The 24434-nt window shown below is 31.8% G+C and overlaps 4 protein-coding genes across 5 annotated transcripts; 1 reads left to right on the top strand and 3 right to left on the bottom strand.

The window, feature by feature from the left end:
* Nucleotides 1–3038: 3038 nt before the first annotated feature.
* On the bottom strand, nt 3039–8902 carry LOC124914296 (DNA ligase 1-like). Its single transcript, XM_047454810.1, has 5 exons — nt 8445–8902; nt 6199–6712; nt 4891–6096; nt 4102–4218; nt 3039–3946 (listed from the first exon to the last, which is right to left on the bottom strand). The coding sequence occupies exons 2-5, from the start codon at nt 6694–6696 to the stop codon at nt 3266–3268; spliced, it is 2502 nt and encodes an 833-aa protein (XP_047310766.1). The 5' UTR covers nt 6697–6712; nt 8445–8902; the 3' UTR covers nt 3039–3265.
* Nucleotides 8903–9974: 1072 nt separating this feature from the next.
* On the bottom strand, nt 9975–11625 carry LOC124916293 (RHOMBOID-like protein 1; the record flags this gene model as incomplete). The annotated part of the gene is made up of 6 exons (XM_047457018.1): nt 9975–10263; nt 10346–10472; nt 10564–10820; nt 10895–11058; nt 11139–11302; nt 11384–11625. Coding segments are annotated over 6 exons (1083 nt in total), but the record flags the coding sequence as incomplete, so codon positions are not given.
* Nucleotides 11626–12502: 877 nt separating this feature from the next.
* LOC124915473 (respirasome Complex Assembly Factor 1-like) lies at nt 12503–14290 on the bottom strand. Its single transcript, XM_047456194.1, has 4 exons — nt 13859–14290; nt 13236–13339; nt 12912–13041; nt 12503–12823 (listed from the first exon to the last, which is right to left on the bottom strand). The coding sequence occupies exons 1-4, from the start codon at nt 13964–13966 to the stop codon at nt 12785–12787; spliced, it is 381 nt and encodes a 126-aa protein (XP_047312150.1). The 5' UTR covers nt 13967–14290; the 3' UTR covers nt 12503–12784.
* Nucleotides 14291–20257: 5967 nt separating this feature from the next.
* Nucleotides 20258–24235, top strand: LOC124914344 (telomere repeat-binding protein 2-like). 2 transcript variants are annotated; one of them, XM_047454871.1, is made up of 10 exons: nt 20258–20451; nt 21355–21498; nt 21577–22267; nt 22359–22538; nt 22604–22666; nt 22753–22832; nt 23036–23286; nt 23388–23678; nt 23759–23822; nt 23901–24235. In XM_047454871.1, the coding sequence occupies exons 2-10, from the start codon at nt 21418–21420 to the stop codon at nt 24081–24083; spliced, it is 1884 nt and encodes a 627-aa protein (XP_047310827.1). In that variant the 5' UTR covers nt 20258–20451; nt 21355–21417; the 3' UTR covers nt 24084–24235. The 2 variants fall into 2 exon arrangements, with proteins under 2 accessions (XP_047310827.1, XP_047310826.1); XM_047454870.1 differs by having other exon boundaries at nt 20259–20451; nt 21395–21498.
* Nucleotides 24236–24434: the final 199 nt, after the last annotated feature.

Below are 24434 nucleotides of genomic sequence, written 5' to 3'. Positions count from 1 at the left end.
GGTAATTTCAAAAACACCTCTTCTTATATCTTGAATATTACTAACTTGTGATCATTAATAAGTACATTACAATTAATATTTTTTAATCTAATTTAAATATTAATTATTATTAGAAGTATTTTTTTTAATTAGAGAAAGTAAGAGAATTATATATAGAATTTTATTCTATAATTAAAATTCTTAATTATAATTATTATAAGTGTATAGACATATAACTTAATTCTTTAACATTTTCAATTATATTTTTGTGTGGTTGTTTTAATTAATTTACAAAAATAAAGTATCACACATTTTCTTTTCAATAATTCAATTTATCAATTAAAATATTTAAAAAATTCAGCGAACTAATAGCATAACTCATTATAATAAATTTTTAAGAGATAAAAATCACTATTCTCAATCATAAGTTGAAGCCAAACAATTATAATTGTCACATATATGTTAGTTCTTAGATTCAAAAAAAAAAAAAAATTCTAAAACCTCTATCAAGAAAGCTCTATTTTTTTGTGTAGAAAAAAACTAACCTTATCTAATGTTGTAACTCTCATTTCAATTTAAGATAATTTAAATGAGAATTTAATTAAAAATATTTAATATTTTAATAATTTAACAAATTAAAAATTCAAATAACATATTAACCTAACTCAATAACATAACGAACAAAATCAAACACCATTTCATTCCCTCCTCATCCATCGTATCACTAAAATCATTAACTAAAATACTAAAATACTCTATATTTTAAATTATTATTTTTTATTTATATATATCAATACTCTTTAATATTTTTGACCCACTAAGGTAACATAGTGATGAGAGTTGACTTAAGAGATCAAAATGTTACGTGTTTGATTCTATCTGAAAGCGCTTTGAGTTTAAGCGGGGGGCCATTACTGTGGAGTGTCATACTAGTTCTCCTTCATTAAAAAATAATAATAATAAAAAATTAAAAAAAATACTTTTAAAATATTTTTACCAAAATTAATTATTATCTTCTCAAAATTATAAATCTATCCTTCTCTTTTTTTTCACTTCTAAATTTGTTATATCTTCTTTTAATAAAGAAGGATAATAAAGTATGGTCTCCCATTTGAACAGGATACATAAAGATTGTCGAGCCTTAATTACTGGAATTTCGTTTTGATGGGTCTATTCCAAATTTCAAATATATATATAAGACTTGTTACACATTTTACTATGCATTGACAAATGTACAATCCCTTTTCATATTATATTTTGGCAAAAGTGATAAAATAAAAATCAACAAGAAATGTAGCTGGCAAAAAAATGAGTAATCTAAATTTCTTTTGTACTGTTAAATTTTTTGATTAATTTTCACTTTAAAAAATATTTAATTAATTTTTTTTATATATATAAAGTAAATTTTATTTAAACAATTTTAAAATATAACTATAATTACATTAATAATTGTGACAAAATATTATTTTCTAAAATTGCTCTCTATATAAAAAAATAATAATAATATAAATAGATTTAAAATACGCATCAACCCATATTAAGAGTGTTTTAGTCGATTTTTAAACCCTAGACCGAGTTGAAATTTCAGAATTCTCTGCGACTATGGTTCTTTGTTAAGTCGATGTGAGTTCTCCTTCATATACGAGCTTTTATTTGTCATCGATCTCCAAATTCGGTACGAAATCTTGTATTATGTATTTTGTTTCTCTTTCCTTCTTAGTCCGTTTGATTTGTTGTTTACCTTCACTATCTTTCTTATCGTACTAAGTTAAAAATGTTTAGAAAATGTTCCTCGATTGTCTTTATCCTCCACTTAGGTAAGTTATTTTCACGATTCTTACCTAGAGATTGAACCAAAAATTTGCCCCTCACGATTTAGAATGTTCTTTTTGAGATATTTTCCATTCATTAATCGTTCGTGGAAGCAATTTGTAATTATAGTAAACCTAAGTTTGAATTACTTCAATTTTACTTGGTAACATGGTCTCATTGCATTTCTTAGCTACCCAATGTGCTGTTTGTTCTTGTTGTCCATGAAATGTCTTATCTAATTGGTAGACTCTGGTAGTCTAAATTACAAGTCTTTGATGTTCATTTCCTTGGCCATGGTTATTGCAAGTTCTATTAACAATATTTCTTTGTAATGTGCTGAAAATTATTAAAGGAAATGCCCAATTTGTTAAAGTTAATTGAGTGGCCTTCACATATAACCTACCAATAACCCACAACAACCTAGCTATCTATATATATAGAAAGAAGTCCTCCAAACAATGAGAATGATAGACCCTGGTTCAAACACTATATATGGAACACTCAATTCAAATCAGACTAATTTTCAAAAAAGAAAAAGAACACTTTGAAAGGGATACATGGGTGGGGGAGGCCTAGGGGGTGAATTTTGACTTTCTTTTCTTCCTTTTTTGCTAAGGGCTGGTTTGGATTGGCATCCCCATCCAATCATTCACATGGTTGATTGGATCCAGTTAAGAAAGAGTGATGGAGAGGATGACATATTTATTACGTAGCCATAGCTATAGAAGCATGTGGGACAGTCGGTAAGGTAAATTAATTACAAGGGAAACAGCTAGCATTTTGAAAAGAACATATATCCTAGAATGAATCCTTCTCCTAAGTCCTAGCTAATTTAAAGTGATTCACATGAATAAAGAAAGAATCAATACCTTAATTTAGCAAGAAGTCAGGCAGAGATAATGAAACTAATGTCATGACCTGTAGACTATCCATAAAACAAACACTGTTAATGAGTAAGCAACTTTACTACATGCAGAAAATGAAATTAGAGGAGGTCAAAAGTCACACTTATCAATAATAATCATTATGTTTCACTTCCAAGCAATGCTTCTTTCAAATTTCATCATCATTTATATGGGGGGTGTTGTGTGTGGGGAGGACATTCTCTGGCCAAGAGAAGAGTCTTTTTGTTGGGTATAAGTTGTTATTGAAAAGTGTGTTAATTAGATTAAAAAAAAGACATATTATTGATGGGGAATATTAGCCTAACCAATAAATAAAAAAGAAGGGGAATTTGCCAAGGAATATGTCAAAAGATCAAACAGAGACTGGTTATGACATAACAAAAGTTTTCTGAAAAGTTCCAAATCCATGCAACATTCACTTGGGCACTAACTACTGAACCCGCATTGTATGGGAATTCCAATGAAGGGGAAGAAGGAAGGACAAGACAAAGTACCCATGCAAAGTTATACCAATCTTGGTTGACCTATATTTGGAAGATCTAACAACTTTATTCCCCATCAAACCCAAATTAAAGTCTATAAAGATGTCTGTGACGACCATACTCAGATGATAGTGCCACAGGATGATGATGACGATGACGGTAATCATCAGATGGGAATGCAACAGCAGCAGCACCACCACCACCACCACGATAAACACCACGGTATTCTTCCTCGTAAGATTGTCTGGCTGGAGGAGGAGGATGAGGATTTGGCAGAGGAAGACGATGATTTCTTGGTTCATTGACTGCAGAATATTGAAGATGATGATGATACATAGGAAATACTACTTCCTGCCTGCTGTATGGCAAGTAGGATTCATGCCTAGCAATCTCCAAATCCGATCGTCTGCTATATCCGTGATCTTCAATCACTCTGTCCCGTCTATACATATCCAATTCTAGACTTGACGGAGCCAACAGTGGAGGAGGTGGATATCGGGCTACAGGTGGTGGTGGTGGTGACACGTACACCTCTCTTCCATACACAGCAGAACGCCCATCATACCCATGTTGATGGTGGTGGTTAGGACGTACTGCATGTCCTCGTCTCTCCTCATCTGGATACAGCTGTGACCTAATTCTTCGGTCTTGGTCTTGGTCTTGGTTTCGGTTTCCTCTTACTCTGTTTCTTTTAGGTTTGATGTCTCTTGCAAACTCAGACTTGGATTTTCTGCTTTTAGCTTGAAAAAGCTTGCACAAATTGTTCACCTATATGGTGCAGTAGTAGTAGTAGTGAGTAAGGAAGAATGTAATTACAGAAAACAAAATAATACTGACAGAGCAAATTTGGCAATTATTATAGAAAGAAACCTTCTAAAATGATACCAGCCAGATAGGTTAGGGGTAGGGGAATCAAAGCTCACCTGTTCAGAATTCAATTCACCACTGAATTTATTCTTATAATAATAGTTGTCTTTGATGACTTTTTTGAACTTTTCCTCCCCCAGAGGCTCGCAATCATGCTGAATTTTGAATCTGACCTACACAAATATTTATCCAATAAAAACAATTTGGTACCTTACTGTCAGCAAATCATGGAATGAACAAAGCTAAACTATAGTTATATTGCCACCTACGTAAAGCAAAAAAAATAATCACAGATCAGAAACTATGCAACTACTTCAACGTGGCGTGATAATTAAGTTGTTCAAGGAACACAAAGTTCAGTTTCAGGTCACGTGTTCAAGATTATGCTATGCAGATTTGTATTATTAGAAGCCACATTCAAGAGTATTTAATACAAACTTTTAACATTTCAAAAAAAGAAAAAGAATACTAATACTATTTACATTTCAACCATTGAACTAAACTAGCCTTCATATATACATGAAATTTCTGCAACCAAAAAAATGAAAACAGAGAGAATAGCAGTGTTTGGAACCACTACTTCTGATTTTCAGTAAGATTCCCATCAGCTAGTTTCAGCCTTACATATCATAGCTATCCTGGTTGTATTACTTCAGAACTTAAGCATGCACTTCTTTCATGATTCACTTGTCTTAACCAAAACAAAAGGACATGCCAAAAACAGAACATAAGATTCATATATACTAACCCCTGTAACTAAAGCTGATTTAGTTCTTTGGTAGCTTCTTTGACGAGCTACATAAATTAGACCATTGTTGAATAGCTAAACAAAGAAGGTGGTAAACCTGAGATGGAAATGCTGACTTGAAGGCTTTGGGTTCAATGTTGAAACCACCGGGTCCTGCAGCTTTATAAATACCATACATCACCCGCAGATCCAAGTCAAATAGAAAAAGCCTCATCCCTTTGTATATCTTCTGAACTATATCCTTCTTGCCTGCAGGCAATCCAAGAACCTTGTAGCTGTAGCAGTCTTTCTTCGTCTTTGAGCTGCACATAAATATCATCCCCATTTGCTTCGTTTTGCTTGATGTACCTGCTTTCTCGTCTACAACAAACTTACCTTTTGATATATTTTTCTTCTTTGACGAACCTGGCGTGTCTTCTGATTTTTTCTTTCCATTTGACACGTTCTTATTTTCTGACAATCCTGTCCCATCTTGAGCTTCATCCATTATTTTCTGATAAATATCATCATTTTTTGTTATATTGTTTTGGTTTGTGACCATATTCTTGACTAACGGATCTAATCCATCTTTTGCGTCACCTTTTCCCTTAGGTTTATTCTCCTTATTGGACGGTCCTGCATCATATCCAGCCTTAACAATCTTTTCTGCTGCAGTCCTCTTGGGGGGAGAAGATTCTTGCTTATCTTCATCTTTGGGAGATGGTTTATCTGAAACCTTCCTTTTCTTCCCAGATTCTGGTGTTTTAGGATTTGCCTTCGGAGTGGGTTTATTTCCAGTTTCAGTTCCCTTATTCACATTCTTCTTTCCAGATTCTTGCTTACCTTCATCTTTGGGAGATGGTTTATCTGAAACCTTCCTTTTCTTTCCAGATTCTGGTGTTTTAGGATTTGCCTTTGGAGTGGGTTTATTTCCAGTTTTAGTTCCCTTATTCTCATTCTTCCTTCCAGATTCTTGCTTACCTTCATCTTTTGGAGATGGTTTATCTGAAACCTTCCTTTTCTTTCCAGATTCTGGTGTTTTAGGATTTGCCTTCAGAGTGGGTTTATTTCCAGTTTTAGTTCCCTTGTTCTCATTCTTCTTTCTACAATTTCCCCCCAGCTTTTCATCCATCTTACTACCAACAACTACAACTGATTCTTTATCCCTTTTAACTAGTATGGTATTTTCCTCATCAACCTTTTTTTCAGAATTTACATTGACATCTTCTTCGTTAGCATCTCCAGATACTGTTTCTCCTTTGTCCTTTATTTGTGTAGAATTTTCGTCATGTTTACCCTCCTCCACCTCCTCATTCTCTTCAACCTCATCTACTTCTTCAGAGTTATTATATTTTGCCTCTTCTTCTGTTGGGCCTACATCAGAATTATTTGCATTCACTCCTTCCACCTCCTCATTCTCTTCAACCTCATCATTGTCCATGTCTTCAACCTCATCTACTTCTTCAGAATTATTATATTTTGCCTTTTCTTCTGTTGGACCTGCATCAGAATTATTTGCATTCACTCCTTCCACCTCCTTACTGTTTCCCTCAAGCTTGTCTACCACATCTGTTGCAGTTTTGTCAATTTCTTGCCCTTCGACAGCAGTTGTGACATTATTGGGAACTCTTTTTGCATCTTCTATTGTTGCAACTATATTACCATCTGGTCCATCCTTTTCTTCTACATTCTCACAGCTTTCTTTAAGCTTTTCTACCCCATCAATTGCTGTTTTATCGTTCTGTTTCGTTTCAACAACAGTTGTGACATGATTCACAGCCTCTTTTAAAACTCCAATGCTGTTTTCTCCTTCTATTGTAGTTGAATTGTTCTTTATAACATCACAGATTTCTTCCTGCAGTGTCACTACTTGATGTTCAGTTTCATTGCTTTCAGGAACAGTGACAGCTTCTCCAGCATCCATCTTTAAACAAAACCTTCTGCAGTATAAACACATCATAACTCTTAGAATCTGATTGGAGTTAGCAGTGTTCTGATAGCAGCAGAAACTTAGGATAGCTGAGATGAAAGGGGATTTTTTTTTGTGAAAAGATATAACTTATTTCATCATTCCACATTTACCCGAAGGTCACATATCCGTGGTGAAAACAACCCAACAAAAACATTCCAGTACAAGTCATGGCATGGTTTCTAATGAGTAAACGATTCTAGAACATCAAATGAGAAGCTACAAAATGAAAATTAGGTCCCATTAACACTCTAAAACTCTGTATTAGAAGAATTGATGTCAAATTTGGAGCTCGATTTTCTTTGCGGAGCTGTAACTTCTTTTTCCGCTCCCTTAATTTTCTTCGATTTATCTAGAATCTTGAAATTATGAATTGCAATCTTCACCATGTTCTTCTCCACCATCTTCGATAAGTTGATAACTCACTTGTCGTGGGCTCACCGAAGATAGAAAGAGAGAAAGTTGTAAAGGAATGTCTCGAGAATGAGTTGAATGAAAAGATAAGCTTTGATTCTTAGAATCACCCCTTGCTTTGATAAGGGAGGAACCGAGAAAGGAAGAAAAAAAAACGCACAAAAAAGTGCATACCAAAGATTATTTGTTGGGCTCGGTGACACTCAGGAAAGGCTGGCAAGTGGCAACACTGTGTCCTTTGTTCCCGTTTACAATACTTCAAGTATTTGGCCAACTAAATGTGTAATATTTACATTTTCGATTATTCTATAGTCTTTTAGTATTTTTGGTATACAAGAAATGAGAAAAAAGAAATGGATTTGAAGTGGAGTAGGGTCAAAGTTGACCCACATGGCGACGGATAAGGTCTTAAGAACAAGACCCAATCATTAAATTCCGAATGAGTGATGGATGTTCAGATGGATGTCTTAATAGATTTCTTCAAGTGTTGATGATCTTCAATCTCCTGGTGGATTCGTCCCTTGTCTCATATTTCTTCAAGTGAAGTTCTCCACATTTCAGGCTTGGATTGTCTCTCAGAACCCCCCCGAATGTACACTTCGGAGGAGGATGATTTTAGAGCCTAATTCTATATCAAAATCTCAAGTGTCTCAAAAGATATAATCTTAACATTTGTCAATTTAGGCATAATGAAAAGAAATTAAATGACTAGCTTGATGAGGTAATTAAAATAAAGCAATACCCTATAGAATAAATCCTAAAATCGAATTTCCATGTTAGTAGATTACTCAAATCATGGGCCCGATTCAGTTTCGATTTTATTTGTCATTTGAAATATAATACCTGACACGGGGATATCCCAAATGTTAGCGCAAATTGAAACCGGAATCAAACCTTTTTTTGGGCCAAAGACTAGGCCTCAGCCTAGTTTTAAAGGCTTTTTTTCTTTTATAAAGGAAAACAAAATATGAAGCTAATTGAGCTATCCTATATATGCAGACATCTCAAAATTATCTAGCCAATGCTGAAGCCAAAACTTGGCAACATTTCTAAACATACTGAATGATGATCGTGATTCGCTTCCCTATACCCAAAACGAAAGCAATTTCAGAGAAGAAAATATTTAGTAGAACTACTGTTTCACATAAATTAGACATAAACAGAATCAAATGACATTTTAGAAAATATTCCTTACATGAATTTCTAAATCGTTTACATCATTATCATGCGATTAGAATCAAAATCTACATTCAAGTTTGAATAATAAATATGAACATAGAGACTCATACCGGTTGAACTCTAACTGTTAGCCAGTGCCGATCTTCGCTTCTACTGCTGCTCCGATTGGGAGGTTAGATTTAGGCCGCCTAATTCCCCAGATTTCCCTCTCTGATCTCTCTCTTTTTTTTTTTGAATTCGGGATGGAGGCTCGATTTTGTTCTATACCTGCCCCAAAATTAAGCTCGATCTTCGTCAGCAGCTATTCATAGCCTCTTAAATTAGGGTTAGGGCGTGTTCAATCGAGGATAAGCGGGGGCAAAGGGGCAACATCTTGGGGATGTTTGTGGTCCCTTGTGTCGGTCGTGAGGTTGAGCAGCGGCTGCGGTCCAGGCGAATTCAGCAGCTTGTTCTCCTTGTTCAATCACGCGTCGCAGCAGCAAGTCGCGAGTCTCCCCTGATCGTCTCTCTTTGGTCCTTTCTTCCTCTTCGGTCGCGGATTCTGTTGATAACAAACTTTTAAGCCTCTTTTGCGTTTGATAGCCACACCGCACACCCGCCCTTCAGGTCGGGCCGGCTTCATTTGGAAGAAAATAAATAATAGCATAATTAATTATTATTATTATTTAATTCGATTTTTATTTCTATATTTTATTTTTATTTATAATTTGTTTTAAATTATTTGATTAGTCAAATTAATCCATGTAAAAGGTAAAAAAATAAATTAAAAAAATAGAATAATTTAATTTTTTTTAGCCTAAACAAAATTTATATGTTTTTTATCTCCATACAATTTAATTACTCTATTTATCTGTCAATGTCATTTATCGTTTTAATATGTTTGACAAACAAACTCATCAATGAATCAATCCAAAGCTTTAGAATTGCACCTCATAGTATCAAGTTTCTTATAGCCATCGTAATTTATGTTATAATTTCATTTTTTTTCTGTTTCAAAATAAGTTGTCACATTGGAAGAGAGATCGGGCCAAACTCATTTGGGCAGGAAAATAAATTAATAATAAGAAAGATCTTCCATTATTATTTTCTTTTGTAAATTTATACTCGTTTAATCTAATAGTAAGATAGGTGATAGGTGTATCCGATCTAATTATTTCATTTATTAAGAAAAATAAATCTTTTAAAGTAGAGAAATGAAATGGCAAAAAAAACAAGAGGTATAGAAAATGACGTATCATCTTTTTTATCGAATTTAAAAATTTAGAAATTCTCTCGAACATGTGGTGGGTACCCAATTGTCAATATTTTTAGAAAAATATAGGGAAAGCGAGTCTGAAATCGCGACTCGCACAACGAAGTCTTCGCTGTTATACAATAGGGATTTCGCCGACTAAAGGTCCTCTTTGTATAACAACGAGGTCCCTTTTGTATAAGAGGCAAATTCCTTTTGTATAACAACGAGATCCCTTTTGTATAACAGCGAAGAGAGAGGACCCTTCGCTGTGCGAGTCGCGATTTTTAGAGTAGTCATGTGTATCATTTCTCATATTTTTATCTATATCATTTATTTTTAACGTATATACCTTTTTCTTTTCCAAAGTGTTTATTTTATAGCTAAAATTGCAACGTTTTCTGCTTCTCTTTAAATATTGGACCATAATTAAGCATACAGAGGCAACATTAAGAATCAAGCAAGATATATATTAAAATTTTTGATTCATATACATGACATTCATATCTTTTTTTTGTGGTGGCATCTTGCTTGGGCATGTGTGACCGAGATGAAGAGGATTATTCTGATCAAGAACAAAGCTGAGAGCACAATTGGCCTAGTTCAGAAGAAGTGTTGTCTGGCAAGGGCCAATGATAAACCTTAGACCTCCCATTGCTTTTGCATTTTAAGGTAAGTTGTGTATCCGTAGTTATAGACTGCATGCATGCATATATATATATATATACATAAATTATCAAACACAACCATCAATATATAATATGAACTCGATGTTGTTACCTCGCAAAAATATTGTTCACGTTTGCAACTCCATATGGGGGTCGGGACGCAACTCAAGTAGTGGCACCAAGAACAATGGTCATTTCCATTAACTCCTCGAATAAGCAAATAGATCCCGCTTGCAAAGCTGTAATTAAATTGATCAGAAGAATCTTCGAATGAATAATCACATTTATATATGATAATAAACTATGAATTATGTGAGAGTACTTAATTACCCTGTAATTAGAAGCAATAGAGAAATAACAAGAAGTAGGAATTGATACTTCTTATATTTGGACTTGGCCTTGTTCTTGCCAAGAAAACCATCGTGTCTTTGCTTCTCATACGCATATTGTGGACGTAACAAGAAAACAAACCCGAGGAGAAAACCAGAGAAGAATCCCCCAAGATGTGCAAAGTTGTCCACATGAGGTAAGATCCCCACAGCTAGATTAATTATGATGATTGTAATTAGTGTCATCAATGCTGCCAACTGATCATATATTACACAAGTTAGTTATAAACTTATAAGCTAGCTAGTAATGAATTAAGAAATGCTAGCTCTACCTTATTAGCATATATTGTCCAATTTGTGAGGAGTTCGGAAAGCATTCCCCCGAGTAAACCAAACAAAGCACCAGAAGCCCCGACAGAGATAGTATCATGAACAAACAAAGCCGACAACAAGCTCCCACCAATTCCCGATATAATGTAGAGTAGCCCGACTTTCACTATACAAATAATCAATTCAAGATTTTATATATATATATATATATAACAATTAAGTATACTGGAAATTATAGCTACTTACAACAGCCAAACTCTTGCTCAAGTCGAATGCCAACAAAAACCAGACTAAACATATTAGCCATGACATGAAACACCCCGGCATGTAACCACATGCATGTCAACAGCCGCCATACTTCATGTTTCTTCACCACTCTTTGTACATCAAGAGCCCCCATAGACACCAACCTGCATTATTGAATTTCAGTACTCTTTTTCTCTAAAACTTACATATAGAACAACAAACTAAGTTCAATTAAACAAACTTACGTATCACTAGAAGGTCCAAGGAGGGGGTTCACCTTGAGGCTTTGGAAGGCGAAACGACCAAGGGTATTGACACCGATACAATGATTGGAACCATGAGTACTTGGACAGTCATTTATGTACATAGAGAAGATGAAGAGGCCAATGTTGGCCAGAACGAAACAGGGAATCAACCATGGGAAGTGTTTCTTGTACGGCTCATACATTTTTAAGCCGACAAGGAAACTTCTTTCCGGCGACAGATAGTTGTATGAAAATCAAATATCGTCGTCGTTCCCTTGTGCGGCGGAAACCCGGTCCCGTTAGAGGACGACGGTGGAGGAAGGAGACATTGATGCTGGACTTTGGAAGGGGATTCCTCTATTTTGGGTGGGTCAAAAAATGGATGGTCAATGATCAAGGGAAGAAACAGAGACTCTACTTATGCTATATTTAGAGAGAAGAGAGGCACATGCAATTTTTAGATACTTGAACTTTTTTGTAGTATTCTTTCATAAAATATATTCTTTGAATTACTTTATTTATTTGTTGGCATCAGGACGAAGACTTATTACTAAGTACTAACACCCAACAAATAGGACAACAAATTAAAGATATAAATAACAAAGATTTTATAGTATGAGCAAATGAGTACTATGTAGTATTAACCGAGTTTCTGGATCAGTTGACATGATTTGGAATATGGAATCCAACTTCTCTAGCTTGCTAAGGCCAAATGAACAAGACGTGGCTACTAGCTAGGGTATTTGTACAATAATCACCAAGTTACAAAATTTATATTTTATAGTTTGAGGAGAGACCAATAATTTAAATCACCTTTATCAGATAAAAGATGACAACTAAACGATGAAGCCCGTAAAATAATATTTCATTGCAAGTTATGATATGAACTATCATAAATTGTCCAAATGATGAACAAACTCAATAAGAGATACAATTATTAGTTGAATGAAAAATAAGTTATTTGAATTTTTATTTGTTTAGTTATTGTAATGTCTTTTTACATTCAACCTCCAAGTCAATGTCAAGTGTCAACACAGACAGAATCTAGATGTTCAAACCCGTTTGTGTTTTAATCTTATCATGCCGATTTCATGTTTTGATGTTTACATAACTTGCATATATCAAATAGAGAACAGATAGACTTATAAACTAGTCCAACAAGGAACTCTATGCCTCAAATATTGAAGTATAAACCTGAATATGTTTCAGAGAACAGGTAAAAGAGTGTCTACATAAAAAAAATAAAAATCTTCTGATTATTCTAAACTATGATGGAAGAAAAGAAGGTCTAAGCATTTTTCTCTTCCATGCTGTAGAGTGCAAAAAAAATTGAAGGTTCATAAGCTAGAGACACAATTAAAGCGCATCATCGCTGCTTTTAGGAAGATCCCCACTGGCTAATCAGAAATGTGCCAAGCTGTACACCAAGACCCAAACAAGCTAAGGAACACAAAATATAGTTTAAGTTAGCATTGGAATCACTGTCATTTGACTTAATGCAAAAGAGAAGTTTTCAATGTAGTAGTACCAGAAAGAGTGTAAAAGAAGCAAATATGCCTTCTTGTAGGAGAGTTCCATGACCGCCAAATTCTTCTTCATCGATCTTTAGCACCAACGCATAGTAACCATACACTATGCCAGAGGATATAACTAGGAATCTGGAAGAAGAATAAGAAGAAAATAAATACAGTTTACTACTAGTTTTGATCTGATCATTTTGATTTTTGATGTTGTCTATGATTAACAAGGAACATAACATGTCACTCGTTTTTACTCTTCCTTGGTTGGTTAAAATAGACAGCAAATTAAGAACAAATAATATATAGGAATAAAAGGATTTTTTTTAACTTACAGAATGATCCATAGTCCCCCAACTAATGGAATGGTACCCCACAACAATCCACATAGAATTGCCACTACTTGTCGAATCCAATGTAATACATCACCTAATTGATCCTGCACAAAACAAACAATTTGGTTATCCAATATAGTATTCAACTTCTATCATAATCATGATATCCATGTAAATGAACAGGCCATAATATATAATTCCAGGCCAGCAAGAGAACACAGTTTATGAGCCTGGATGAAATAACTAATGGTAGATTCAAAAACAATATTAAATTTCAGATCTTCCTTTTACATCATTGATTCTAAAAATTCAGTAAGGGTTTGTTATCCATAAAATTGAAAGCCATAGATATAATTAGCCAGACATAGCAGACGAATCAAATTTGTTATCCAGCAATAAGTTTTGCCTGAGTAATCAATCAATCTTTCGATGCAGATCAATGTCATAAAATCCAAAAATACCATGATAGGAGGGATTCTGCTACTAGGTAAAGATGTAAATTTGTGAAAGAAAGGAACATAAACTGAACAGACAGATGAATAAACCATTGTATAAACAAGTATGAGCATGGGATTTGCCAATAATGATTAATTATGGAGATAAAACTTTGTAAAAGACCGTACCTTGTCCCAAGAAGCTTCCGGATCGAACAATTTGGCGAACTTGAAAGGAGAGATATGATCGGTCTGATGTGGGTGCTGCTGTTGCTGCTTTGATTTCCTCCCTCTCATGATCGGAACTTGTAGTAGCGAGTGAAGTTGAAGCAAATCTCAGTTAACTGAATTGAGATGAATCTAAATAAGGGTTTGCATTCAAAAGCAGCGAACTTCTGAACGACACATTGAGTGAGGCAAATCCAATGGAGGGTAGAAAGGGAATCGTGGAGGTTTTGCGTAGAAAGTAGAGTTCGATTAAACAGGATGGAGACTGTGAGCCTAATCAGCCTAAGACTACGGTAGGCGATCAAATCAATAAAGTGAGATGCTTTGCTTCCTAGCTAGTTCTATATCCTAGCCTATTGTGGTTGTTGTCGTCCCAATTTGGACTCAGAAACCAGACCTAGAAGTTCCGTTTTATTGTCCGACTCAATCGGATACCGAGAGTAACCCCTTGTTCTGTTCGGGTTTTCGTTATTTTCAAATAAACATATAGGTATTAAATATTTAATACCTCTATGTTTAGATTTATTCAAATAATCCCTAATCAAATAAGCCTAAATTAATAACACGAATAAAATTATTATAATATATTATATATTTTAAAAACAATGAAAATAAATATATTTGTATTTTTAATTATATGATCATTTAAATATTATTCTAACCGAATTGTGAATAACATATGTTAAACCTACATCAACAAAACACAATTCTAACCATTTATTAAACTTACGACAATAACAAAATCTTCATTCCATTTGAATGATTACGATAGTTTCATATGTGGATGAAAACTTGAATATATATGTTAACAAAATTAAAAAAAATGAAATATTGTGTTATTCTAATTCAGTGAGTAACTTATTATAAGTAAAACGTGACTAACAATAAGCTTAGGTGAAAATACCAAATTATTTAGTTAATACTAATCTTGTGATAGTGATGTATATGTGTATATTTAATGCCAACTACCTTTCTCTATAGCATCTCTTTGTTGAACATGATCAGCTTTGCATTTATTTATTGCAGAACATGGAGACACATTATTATTAATTTATAAGTATATGATGATGATTATAATTTGACAATGTCATGTGCATTTAACTTGGGAGCTATTCAAGGTATATCCAGTTTCTCTGGGTCCTTAAATTATAAAAAATTATAAAGCCTTCTTCATTCTCATTTACCTTTCCTAATATATTTATATATATATATATATATATATATATATATATATATATATATATATATATATATATATATATATATATATATATATAAAATTTGAACGTATTATGTAGAATTTGATTTATTAAACACATATTCTATAAATACACTTAACTATTTAACCATACCGTCTTGAGTCTTGAACTCAATCTCTATAAGATATCGAAGATATTCACCACTTGTTGTCTTGAGTCTTGAACTCAATCTCTATAAGATATCGAAGATATTCACCCCTTCTTATCGTAGGCTAAAAGAGAATTTTTTTTAAAAAATATATGTTTTATTTTTATTATTATTTTTTTAATTCATATACATGCGTCCAATCAGGGTCGGCCCTGGGGTAAACCCGGCAAGCACTCGGACTATGACAGCCCATTTAATAAAATATATAAATATTTAAATAAGTTTATGAATGTTTTGAACATAAAATATTGTAGCTCAGTGACAAATTTCGTCAAACTCGGGTCCAATCGAAGGCTAGTAAGAAATTTCACTTTAATAGATTTTCTTATAATTTTAAGGAACACATTCTAATTCTAAGACAAAACTCTTATTTAAATATTAAAAATATTAATTTATCTAATTATAATTAAAAATAATAAAACTTTGTTGTGCATGTATGAGCTATTTTTTTCTTTGAATCTGTATATCTCATTTTTTTTTCAATTATCAAATTATTTACTTCACCAATCAAAATATTAAAATATATTTATTTTATTTTTATAAAATTTAAATTTTAAATAAAAAACATTATAATTTTAACCAGTTAAAAATTTAAATAACTTAGTTTTCCATCAAAACAAGATTTTTGATGCACAAAAATAAAAACTATTAAAGTGCCCAAAATAACTCATATCAAACAAGCTTAGTGTTCCTTGAAGACCCTTAATTAGATGTGATTAATTATATTATTTTGTTTCTTATATTAATTTTTGATAAAAAAAAAGAAGATAAAAGCAATTTTTATTTAGTTATAATTTAATAGAAATTTAACATAATACTTTTGTTAATGGAAAAATAATGCTCTCATTTTAATTATTCTATTTAGTTTTAAAATGTTGATTTATGATAATTTTATAAAGGAGATGTGTTTATTTATTTAGTAAAAAATAAATAAATATATTAATATAATAATATATTTAAAAAAATAAAAAATATTTTAATATTTTAATTAATAAATTAAATAATATAATTAATAAAAAATATATAGAATAATATTTCATTAATAACAAAATCATCTAATTATAATATAAATAGGTAATAAGACTTTTCTATATTGGTTATTTTAGAACTGAGATTAATAAAGTCATGATTATACAAGTTAACTTTTTATCATATTTAAATACTATTTTTAAGTTTATTATAATTTTAACATTGCTTTTTAAAAAGTATATAGAGTAAATTTAAAATTTCAAAATAAAATATATAAATAAAACATCACGTCTCAAACTTTAATGTATTTTATTAAAAAAAAAAAAAAGCTTGACTATATCCTGTTATGTGGACAGGTGTCAGTATGAGTTCTTCGCAAGCAGTTTACGCTAAGTGTCTTAACCGTCAGGATAACGTTGAACGTGGTTGTCGAAAATGGACGGTTGTAGTTACTCCATATAGAATATACTGTTCTCCATTCCTATGTGGCAACGGATATAAAAGTGTGTTCTTTATTGGCTCTAGGATATGAGAGTGTTTAAGCAAAGTTTGAACTTATTTTTTTTTCAATTATTAACCATTTAATTCCTTAATTAATTATCTGAAATAAATTTTCTTATTAATTTAAAATTAAAATAAAAAAATAATAATTTAATTTATAAAAAATTCTAATAAGTTTATTGAATAAAACATTATATTTTTTCCAAAAAACTCATAAAAATCTTTAAAAAATAACTAAAATCAAGCAAACTTTTAGTATTTATTTAAAATGAGATAATCACATATTAAAACAAAACATTAAGAAAATATTTCACTTTTTTATTTTATAACATTTTCATTATTAAAAATATATATAATTTATTAATTTTTATAAAATTTCAAAAACTATAAATACTCTGTCAAATAATATTTTTACATCAATAGATTTTTTTTCATTTCAAATAATACCAATAATTTTAAATGTGAGTTGTAGGGTGTACCTAATTGTTCATGCACGTGTTGTTGCATTGATATATGTGTCGTGCTTTGTAGTAAACCAAGACATGTGCAAAATTTGTGTATCTTTGGCAGGTTTCTTATAAATTAACTCACTTTGCTTGTTTTTTTAATTATTGTTAGTAATAATTTTTTTTAAATGGAAAATAGTTCAAATAATAAAATTTTTAATGTCAGGACATAAAAAGTTTTAAGAGACTACTGAGATATTAGTCTCATGTTAATTTAAAAAATAAATAAATAAATAAAACAATAGTACTCTGTACTCTGTAGTATTACATACATGTACATTTTTTTAACAATATATAACCATTTTAGTAGTATTTAAAAAACAAATTCTTTCATAAACCTTGTATAAATTTTATACAAAGATTGTACTTTATAATTGTACATATCAAATTTTAATATAAGAATTTTAAAAGTGAATTTTTATAATGGTAACCATGCATTTTGTCATGTTAGCTTATTATTCATGTGGGTCATATATTATACCATTTGTATATAGTTTTTTTTTAAGTATTATTTTTGCATTTACTGTTTATTATTTATATTTAATATAAAAATATTTAATATTCTCATATTTAATAAATAATATTTAGTGTGATATTTTAGACTATACTAACTGTTGATTTTATTAAAATATAATAATATTTAATGTTAGATATAATAATTAATTATTATTATTTTCAAACACTAACTATTATTTTCATTATATTATATTATATTATATATATATATATATATATATATATATATATATATATATATATATATATATTAAAAAATCAATATATTAAAAATGGTAAAAATCGTTTAAACACAACGACAAAACATGATACGAAAAAAAACGTTATTTAATAGGTTATTGAACTTGTAAGTCTCCGATAAAAACGATTAACTCCCCCGACGAAATTTATTGACTTTCCAGAACGAATCTAAAAAATTATTATTAGAAATGATACGCATCAGTTATCAAATGACTACGATCATTAAAAGTTTGACGATTTTTCTCCAACCAGATAATCCACCAAAAAATAATTGGAATGATAACATAAAAATGTAGGTGTACCATATAAGTAGCATCAATCCAAATTTCACAGCAACTACTAAAAGACTCAGGCATCACCAAATGAATCTCAATAATACTGCACAAAAGACCCCAAATATTAGTCACACATCGACAATGTAATAGTAAGTGAGTTGCCGATTCAACATTCTCGTAACACGTACATACGACAACGACTAACCATAATACAATTTTTTTCATGCAAATAACATCCGTAAAAATTATACCGTGAATAACGCTCAATCAAAATAACAAAATCTTAGATTAATCTTTGACTCCCAAAATTTATCTCAAGAAAAATTATATGGAATCGTCTTAACGAATAACTTGTAACAATGTCTCATGTGAAAACTATTCAAGTCCTGTCAAGGCATAACGACTTGTTTGTGTCATACCAAAATAAATCTTTATTATGAGACGAACTCTGCATAATGTTTAATCTCTTTGTATATTTAATTAAGCTAGCGAAACCACTAGATCAATGATGAAACATGTCATTAAATTTTACATTTTTACCTATAGCAATATAAATAAGCTCAATATACGTCGCAGTTAAACTTTTGATACTACACAAAATGTCGTCCATCAAAGAATAATCACTGTAGATTATTTTTATGGAGACAAAGACTATTAGACTAATTAACTATTATTATTATTACATAATAAAATACAAAATAATAATAATATATATTTTTATAAATAAAACAATTAATTACTTTCGTTCCTTATAATTTTAATTTATGAAAATAAATAGTTAAATAATGATATTAAATAATAATAATAAGAATATGGTATAATAATTAAAAATAATTATAATTAAAATCAGTTAAATTAAATAACAATAAAATATCATTATTATATATAATAAATAAAATTATATATTTATATTCTTATATTCTGTGTTACCAAACATTATAACTAATATAAGATACTATTTATTTTTTAATATGTGTTAAAATATAAGGGTGATCTTACGAAATTAGTATGAAGATTAAATGAAGTTATATATCTATATTAAGTTAAATAGAAAGAATAAGGAAATAGACTATACAAATATATTTTCGTATAATTGAATGTGATTTGATACTCTAATATTTGTTATCAATTAATATGAGATGAATTGTTCAATTTCATAAGGAACAAAATTTTTAAAAAATATTGTTTGGTAAAAAGTTTGTATCTAAATTATTTTTTTTCTAGCATAAGTTACAAATTTAATATAAAAAAATTCATATACTTTTACTTATTTTTATTAACTTTTCCCTTAAAAAAAAGTTTGATATATCTTAATAATATTTTCATATTAAATACAAATATAATCATTTTTAACCTTTTACCTTTTTTTTATTTATTTATTTAAGTATTATGATTTTGATAAAGATTGTGATAATATATCATTTAAAAAAAAGGAAGAAGAAAAGTTAACATTGATATAGCCAAGATGTATTGTATTTATAGAGCTCATTTGATGTGTTTTTTTTTATAAAGTATTTTTATTTAAAATTCAGTTATCTATATATTTTTAATAATTAATTTTTTTAATTTAGTAAATAAAATATCTTATTTTATTTTATAAAATTTAAATATAAAAAATATTATAATAATTTAATAAAAATTGGATGATGACTAGCAAAGGGATAAAAAATAAAATAAAATAAATTTTGTTTAATAAAAGTGATGGACTATTAATACAAATAGGTTGAAACAAAATATAAAAGGCTAAAGTTAAATTGTTGTTGACTAAACATAGAGATCAAGCACGAGTGATCTCTGGATTTTACACGTGGCGAGATCGAAACAGGCTGTCAAAGCCGTGGGTCACCAGCACAAGCAACACCAGCCATTGGCAGTTTGCTAGACACCTGCTATAGCCGGTAGCATTATGGGTCTTTACCAGGCAAAGTGGTCAAAACTGATCGCTGGGGTTTAAGCAATCGTCGAGTGGTTTTCAGAGGGGTTTTAGCTTAATCTCAATCTCAGTCTCAAAGGTGGGTGTTGGATAGATAGATAGAACGATCATCGCAAAGAGAGAGAAACATCCGATAACGTTATTTGTTTTCAGATTAAAGGAAAGGCTGGGTTAGGCAGAGAATTAGGACCGATAGTGTCGTGATCGGTAAGAATTCTGATTCTCCCGAGATCTGTTCCTTGAATTCTCCCATCTTTACTTGTAAACTTTATGCAAAACGAAGAAGTAATGTCTTTGAAACTCAATTTCGCTAAAACCCGGGAGACTATTGCGATGGTTGCCTTTGGGTTTTCGCTCTGCAATTTGTTACATGATCGAATTCCATATCGCCAATCCTCGATCCATGTTTTGGAGGTGTAAATTTGAGAATATGTTGTGGATCCGTGATATGAATGATCCAAAGTATATATTTTTTTTCTGCTGCATCTACCTTTGAAACGTTTGATCATTCTAACATCTTTGAAGATGGATCTAGTTAATCATTATCTGACTTGTAATAAACGATTACTTTCAACTTGTCTGTTTGGTTCTTGGGTAAGTTGTAGATTTTCCTTTAACAAATAATATTATTTCCCTTCAATACTAGTGGATTTATATAATTGGGTTCGCCATAATCTCTCCTTACCATAATCTTTCAAAAACATAAGCCTTTGAGAGGTTGTGTCATATTAGTAACGCGTGTTTCTTCTACCGATCTTCTTTTTCTTGATTTGATTTCTTATTACCTCTTGAGGTTGAATTAGATCTTCGTGTTGATCAGATATCCTGTTAGCTTGGATCATACTTGCGTACTTATCATGTGATCTGGAGAAACATATGAAAACCTGTACTAGTTGATAAGAATTTCTAAGGTTTGATTATAGTAATTACAGGCTTATTCTTCTTTGATGTTCATGTAGATGTAATAGTTTACCAAGCATATGGTTTGAATATAGTAATTTCTCTCATAAATGGTTTGAAAGCAATGAAATCCCTTTTATGTCCTTAAATCTTATTTATACTTTCGTGCATTTTTCATTTCTCTCATAAATGGTTTTGTAAATTTGGCAGGTGACAATTAGGCTTATTAAAAGTACTTTTTTGGTTGCAGACTTCTTGAAATGTTCATAGGATATGGTGTTGCAGAAGAGAATAAACTATGGATTTAGTGGCTATCAGCCTCCTCCAATCCCTCAAGCTCCCAGATCAATTAGGGTAACTATATTGTCTACTATCCGCGAATCAGTTATCCTTAAACGTCCATTTATAGAGTTCTTATTTGAATTATTTCAGAAGCGGAAGTTGTTCAAGAAGCCTATTATTGATGGGGACCAAATGTGCGCCTTCGACCTCTTGGCTACTGTAGCTGGTAAGCTACTGTTGGAGAGAGAAACTCCTTGTTCCGAGATATCAACTGAGAAAGAGAGCTTCCATAACTGTTGTAACGAAGTTTTACTTGCTAAAGGTGATATAGGATCTGTGGTTACAGCTGGTACTGAAATATTGATTGATGATGAGAACATTCAACTGGAAAATCTGGCAACTAAAGTAGAGACGGATGATGTCTTTAGTTTACAGGTTTCTAATAGTAGTATAGTAGAAGGAGGGATGAAGACTGAAATCGAACAGTTGGGAACTATACATGTATTGAATAATGAAAAGGTAGAGTTGTGTGATGCAGACAATAATGAAGCTTTAGACGACAACAACAACAATAAGAAGGCCCTGTCTGTAGGTAGCTTAGATAATAATAGTATGAAATTAGAATGCATCCAAAATGATTCTCCCTCTGCCCTTTGGGGTGATGTAAATTTAGGTGTTAGAGATGATGACGAAAAATTTTCTGGGTTTCCTCAACATAGGACCAGAATTAAGGCCTGTAGGCCATTAGTACGTTTAAGAGATAGAGGAATTAAGAAGCTGTCGGCGCTCAGGTATTGGAAAGTGAATGCGCAATTGAGGAACAAGGAAAACTTGAATGATGGTGAGTGTCTGGACATTCTTTTTTTATATATATCTATAGTGTTTATTTTGGTGTAACACTTCCAATCTCAAGTTCTTGTTATTGTGGCCAGATGTAGGAAAAAAGCCAATGATTTGTAACGGGAAGAATTTCTATAAGCTCAATAGGTCTCGAAGCGATTATCCTTACAAAAAGAAGAAACATTTCTTCAATAGGTCAAAGATTAGATGTCATGGAGGAGGGATTAGGAAGGGGGGCATCTCAAACTCCCATGGGAAAGCCAATGGTGGAGGTATAACTTCATTTACTTCAGTTTTTATTCATATATTCAATGTTTTCACTCATTTGTTCCAACAGCTTTTGGGAAATCAGCTTCTGCCACAGGTCAAAACGCATCATTCAAATCCAGGGACTCTCATGGTATGGGAGTATGTTATATTCTTTTGACGAGATTGTTTTGTTTCCCGAAACATAAGTTCTTAAGTGAGTTTTTTTTTTTCACTCAGTGAGGCTTAGGATCAAGTCTTTCAGGATTCCAGAACTTCTGGTTGAGCTTCCAGAGACTGCAACTGTTGGTTCCTTAAAGGTATGAGAAACTGACAAGCCTTTTGGATGTTTTATATGTGAGAAAATTTATTAAAAAAAATAGAGAATCAATTGCAGATGGAACTGATTCCAATTGGACTCAGTGAAAATAATAAGATATTGGATTTAATCGTCCATCTATATTTAAATGATTTAATTTGATATTACAGAGTGCCTTAAAGCTAATAATTAAATTTCACACAGAGAACTGTTATGGAGGCAGTGACTGCTATACTTAGTGGTGGATTGCGAGTTGGTGTAGTTATGCAGGGAAAGAAAGTAGGAGATGACAGTCGAACCTTACTGCAGACAGGGATAACTCATGATGACAAAATTGATGCTTTGGGTTTTACATTGGAACCAAATCCTTCTGAAACCACTACTACTACCACCGAAGTTTCTTGTGAAAATACTGCATTTCAGAACTCCAGTGAGACAAATCTTTCCATGAAAAGGTAAAGAAAACAATATTGCATTAAGAGTTCATTTTCAATATTTTTCTTGATTCTTGTGATGCCAATGAGCTTGGGTCAATGTGATTGCTTGCTTCCTTTAGGATCTGTGATGCTCCTCCAATCCTACCCCCTTTAATGAAGAAGTTTGGAGACATTGTTGAAAGTGACTACCACATGGTATCCTCTACACCTGATATGTTATCAGAAGATAGAAGCAAAGAGGATTCGAGACTGGTCTCTGTTCCACCACCCATGAATGTGGAAGCACTTTCTGTCATACCCATGACTAAATCCAAGCGGTCCTTGGCGGTGCAGCGTCGAATACGTAGACCTTTTGCAGTTTCTGAGGTGGAAGCACTGGTCGAAGCTGTGGAGAAGCTTGGCACTGGAAGGTATGGACAATTTTTTTACTCCTCTTGTATCATGTCGGTCAACCTATATTTGAAAAAGGATGTTCTTTAATTTATTGCAGATGGCGTGATGTTAAAATACAAGCTTTTGATAATGCCAAGCATCGGACTTATGTGGATCTGAAGGTAAGTGACAATTAGTATTGTTATTATTAAGTATTATAGATAGATTAACGAGGGAAATTTGTGTTTTGTGGGTTTTAGGATAAATGGAAAACTTTAGTGCACACGGCAAAGATATCACCCCAGCAAAGGCGGGGGCAGCCTGTGCCGCAGGAGCTATTAGATAGGGTTCTAGTCGCCCATGCTTATTGGACACATCGTCAAGTCGGACATCAACAACAGAAAGAGCAGCCAGAGTTCTTTGGTTTGGTGGGGGGTTTCTGAAGTGAAGGGGGGACATCACCATAGCTTTGATCCAAATTCTTTCCCTTTATTTATAAGAGAGGACAGGAGATTGCTTTGATTTGCTTGCTTGTAAATGCTGAACATATGATATGATCATCATCTAACTTGTAATTTTTTTTCATTTTCGACCATGTAGCAACCTAATTCTTTATGTTTTTTACTTGTCCATTCACACAAATTTTCCACCACCAAGAAGAAAAAGAGAAGAATTTACTTTTATACTTAAAAAAAATAAATAAAAATAATACCAAACACTAGTCCCTATACTATAGCCTTGTGGATTGGGTTGACCCATAAGGAGTCAATATAATAGATATTTCCATCATCACC

Source organism: Impatiens glandulifera, chromosome 9, assembly GCF_907164915.1.
Source record: "Impatiens glandulifera chromosome 9, dImpGla2.1, whole genome shotgun sequence".
Classification (NCBI taxonomy): Eukaryota; Viridiplantae; Streptophyta; class Magnoliopsida; order Ericales; family Balsaminaceae; genus Impatiens; species Impatiens glandulifera.
Note: the sequence above shows the minus strand (reverse complement) of the source record. Positions and strands in the feature narration are given on the sequence as shown.

Coding starts and splice junctions, on each gene's coding strand:
- LOC124914344 (XM_047454871.1), top strand. CDS start 21,418: ATGGTGTTGCAGAAGAGAATAAACTATGGATTTAGTGGCTATCAGCCT. Junction 22,539..22,603: donor TGGGAAAGCCAATGGTGGAG/GTATAACTTCAT, acceptor TTGTTCCAACAG/CTTTTGGGAAATCAGCTTCT. Junction 23,823..23,900: donor GGACTTATGTGGATCTGAAG/GTAAGTGACAAT, acceptor TGTGGGTTTTAG/GATAAATGGAAAACTTTAGT.
- LOC124914296 (XM_047454810.1), bottom strand. CDS start 6,696: ATGGATGCTGGAGAAGCTGTCACTGTTCCTGAAAGCAATGAAACTGAA. Junction 4,219..4,890: donor AGTCAGCATTTCCATCTCAG/GTTTACCACCTT, acceptor ATATTTGTGTAG/GTCAGATTCAAAATTCAGCA. Junction 3,947..4,101: donor GTGAATTGAATTCTGAACAG/GTGAGCTTTGAT, acceptor TGCACCATATAG/GTGAACAATTTGTGCAAGCT.
- LOC124915473 (XM_047456194.1), bottom strand. CDS start 13,966: ATGAGAGGGAGGAAATCAAAGCAGCAACAGCAGCACCCACATCAGACC. Junction 13,340..13,858: donor CGGAAGCTTCTTGGGACAAG/GTACGGTCTTTT, acceptor TGTTTTGTGCAG/GATCAATTAGGTGATGTATT. Junction 13,042..13,235: donor GGGGGACTATGGATCATTCT/GTAAGTTAAAAA, acceptor TTCTTCTTCCAG/ATTCCTAGTTATATCCTCTG.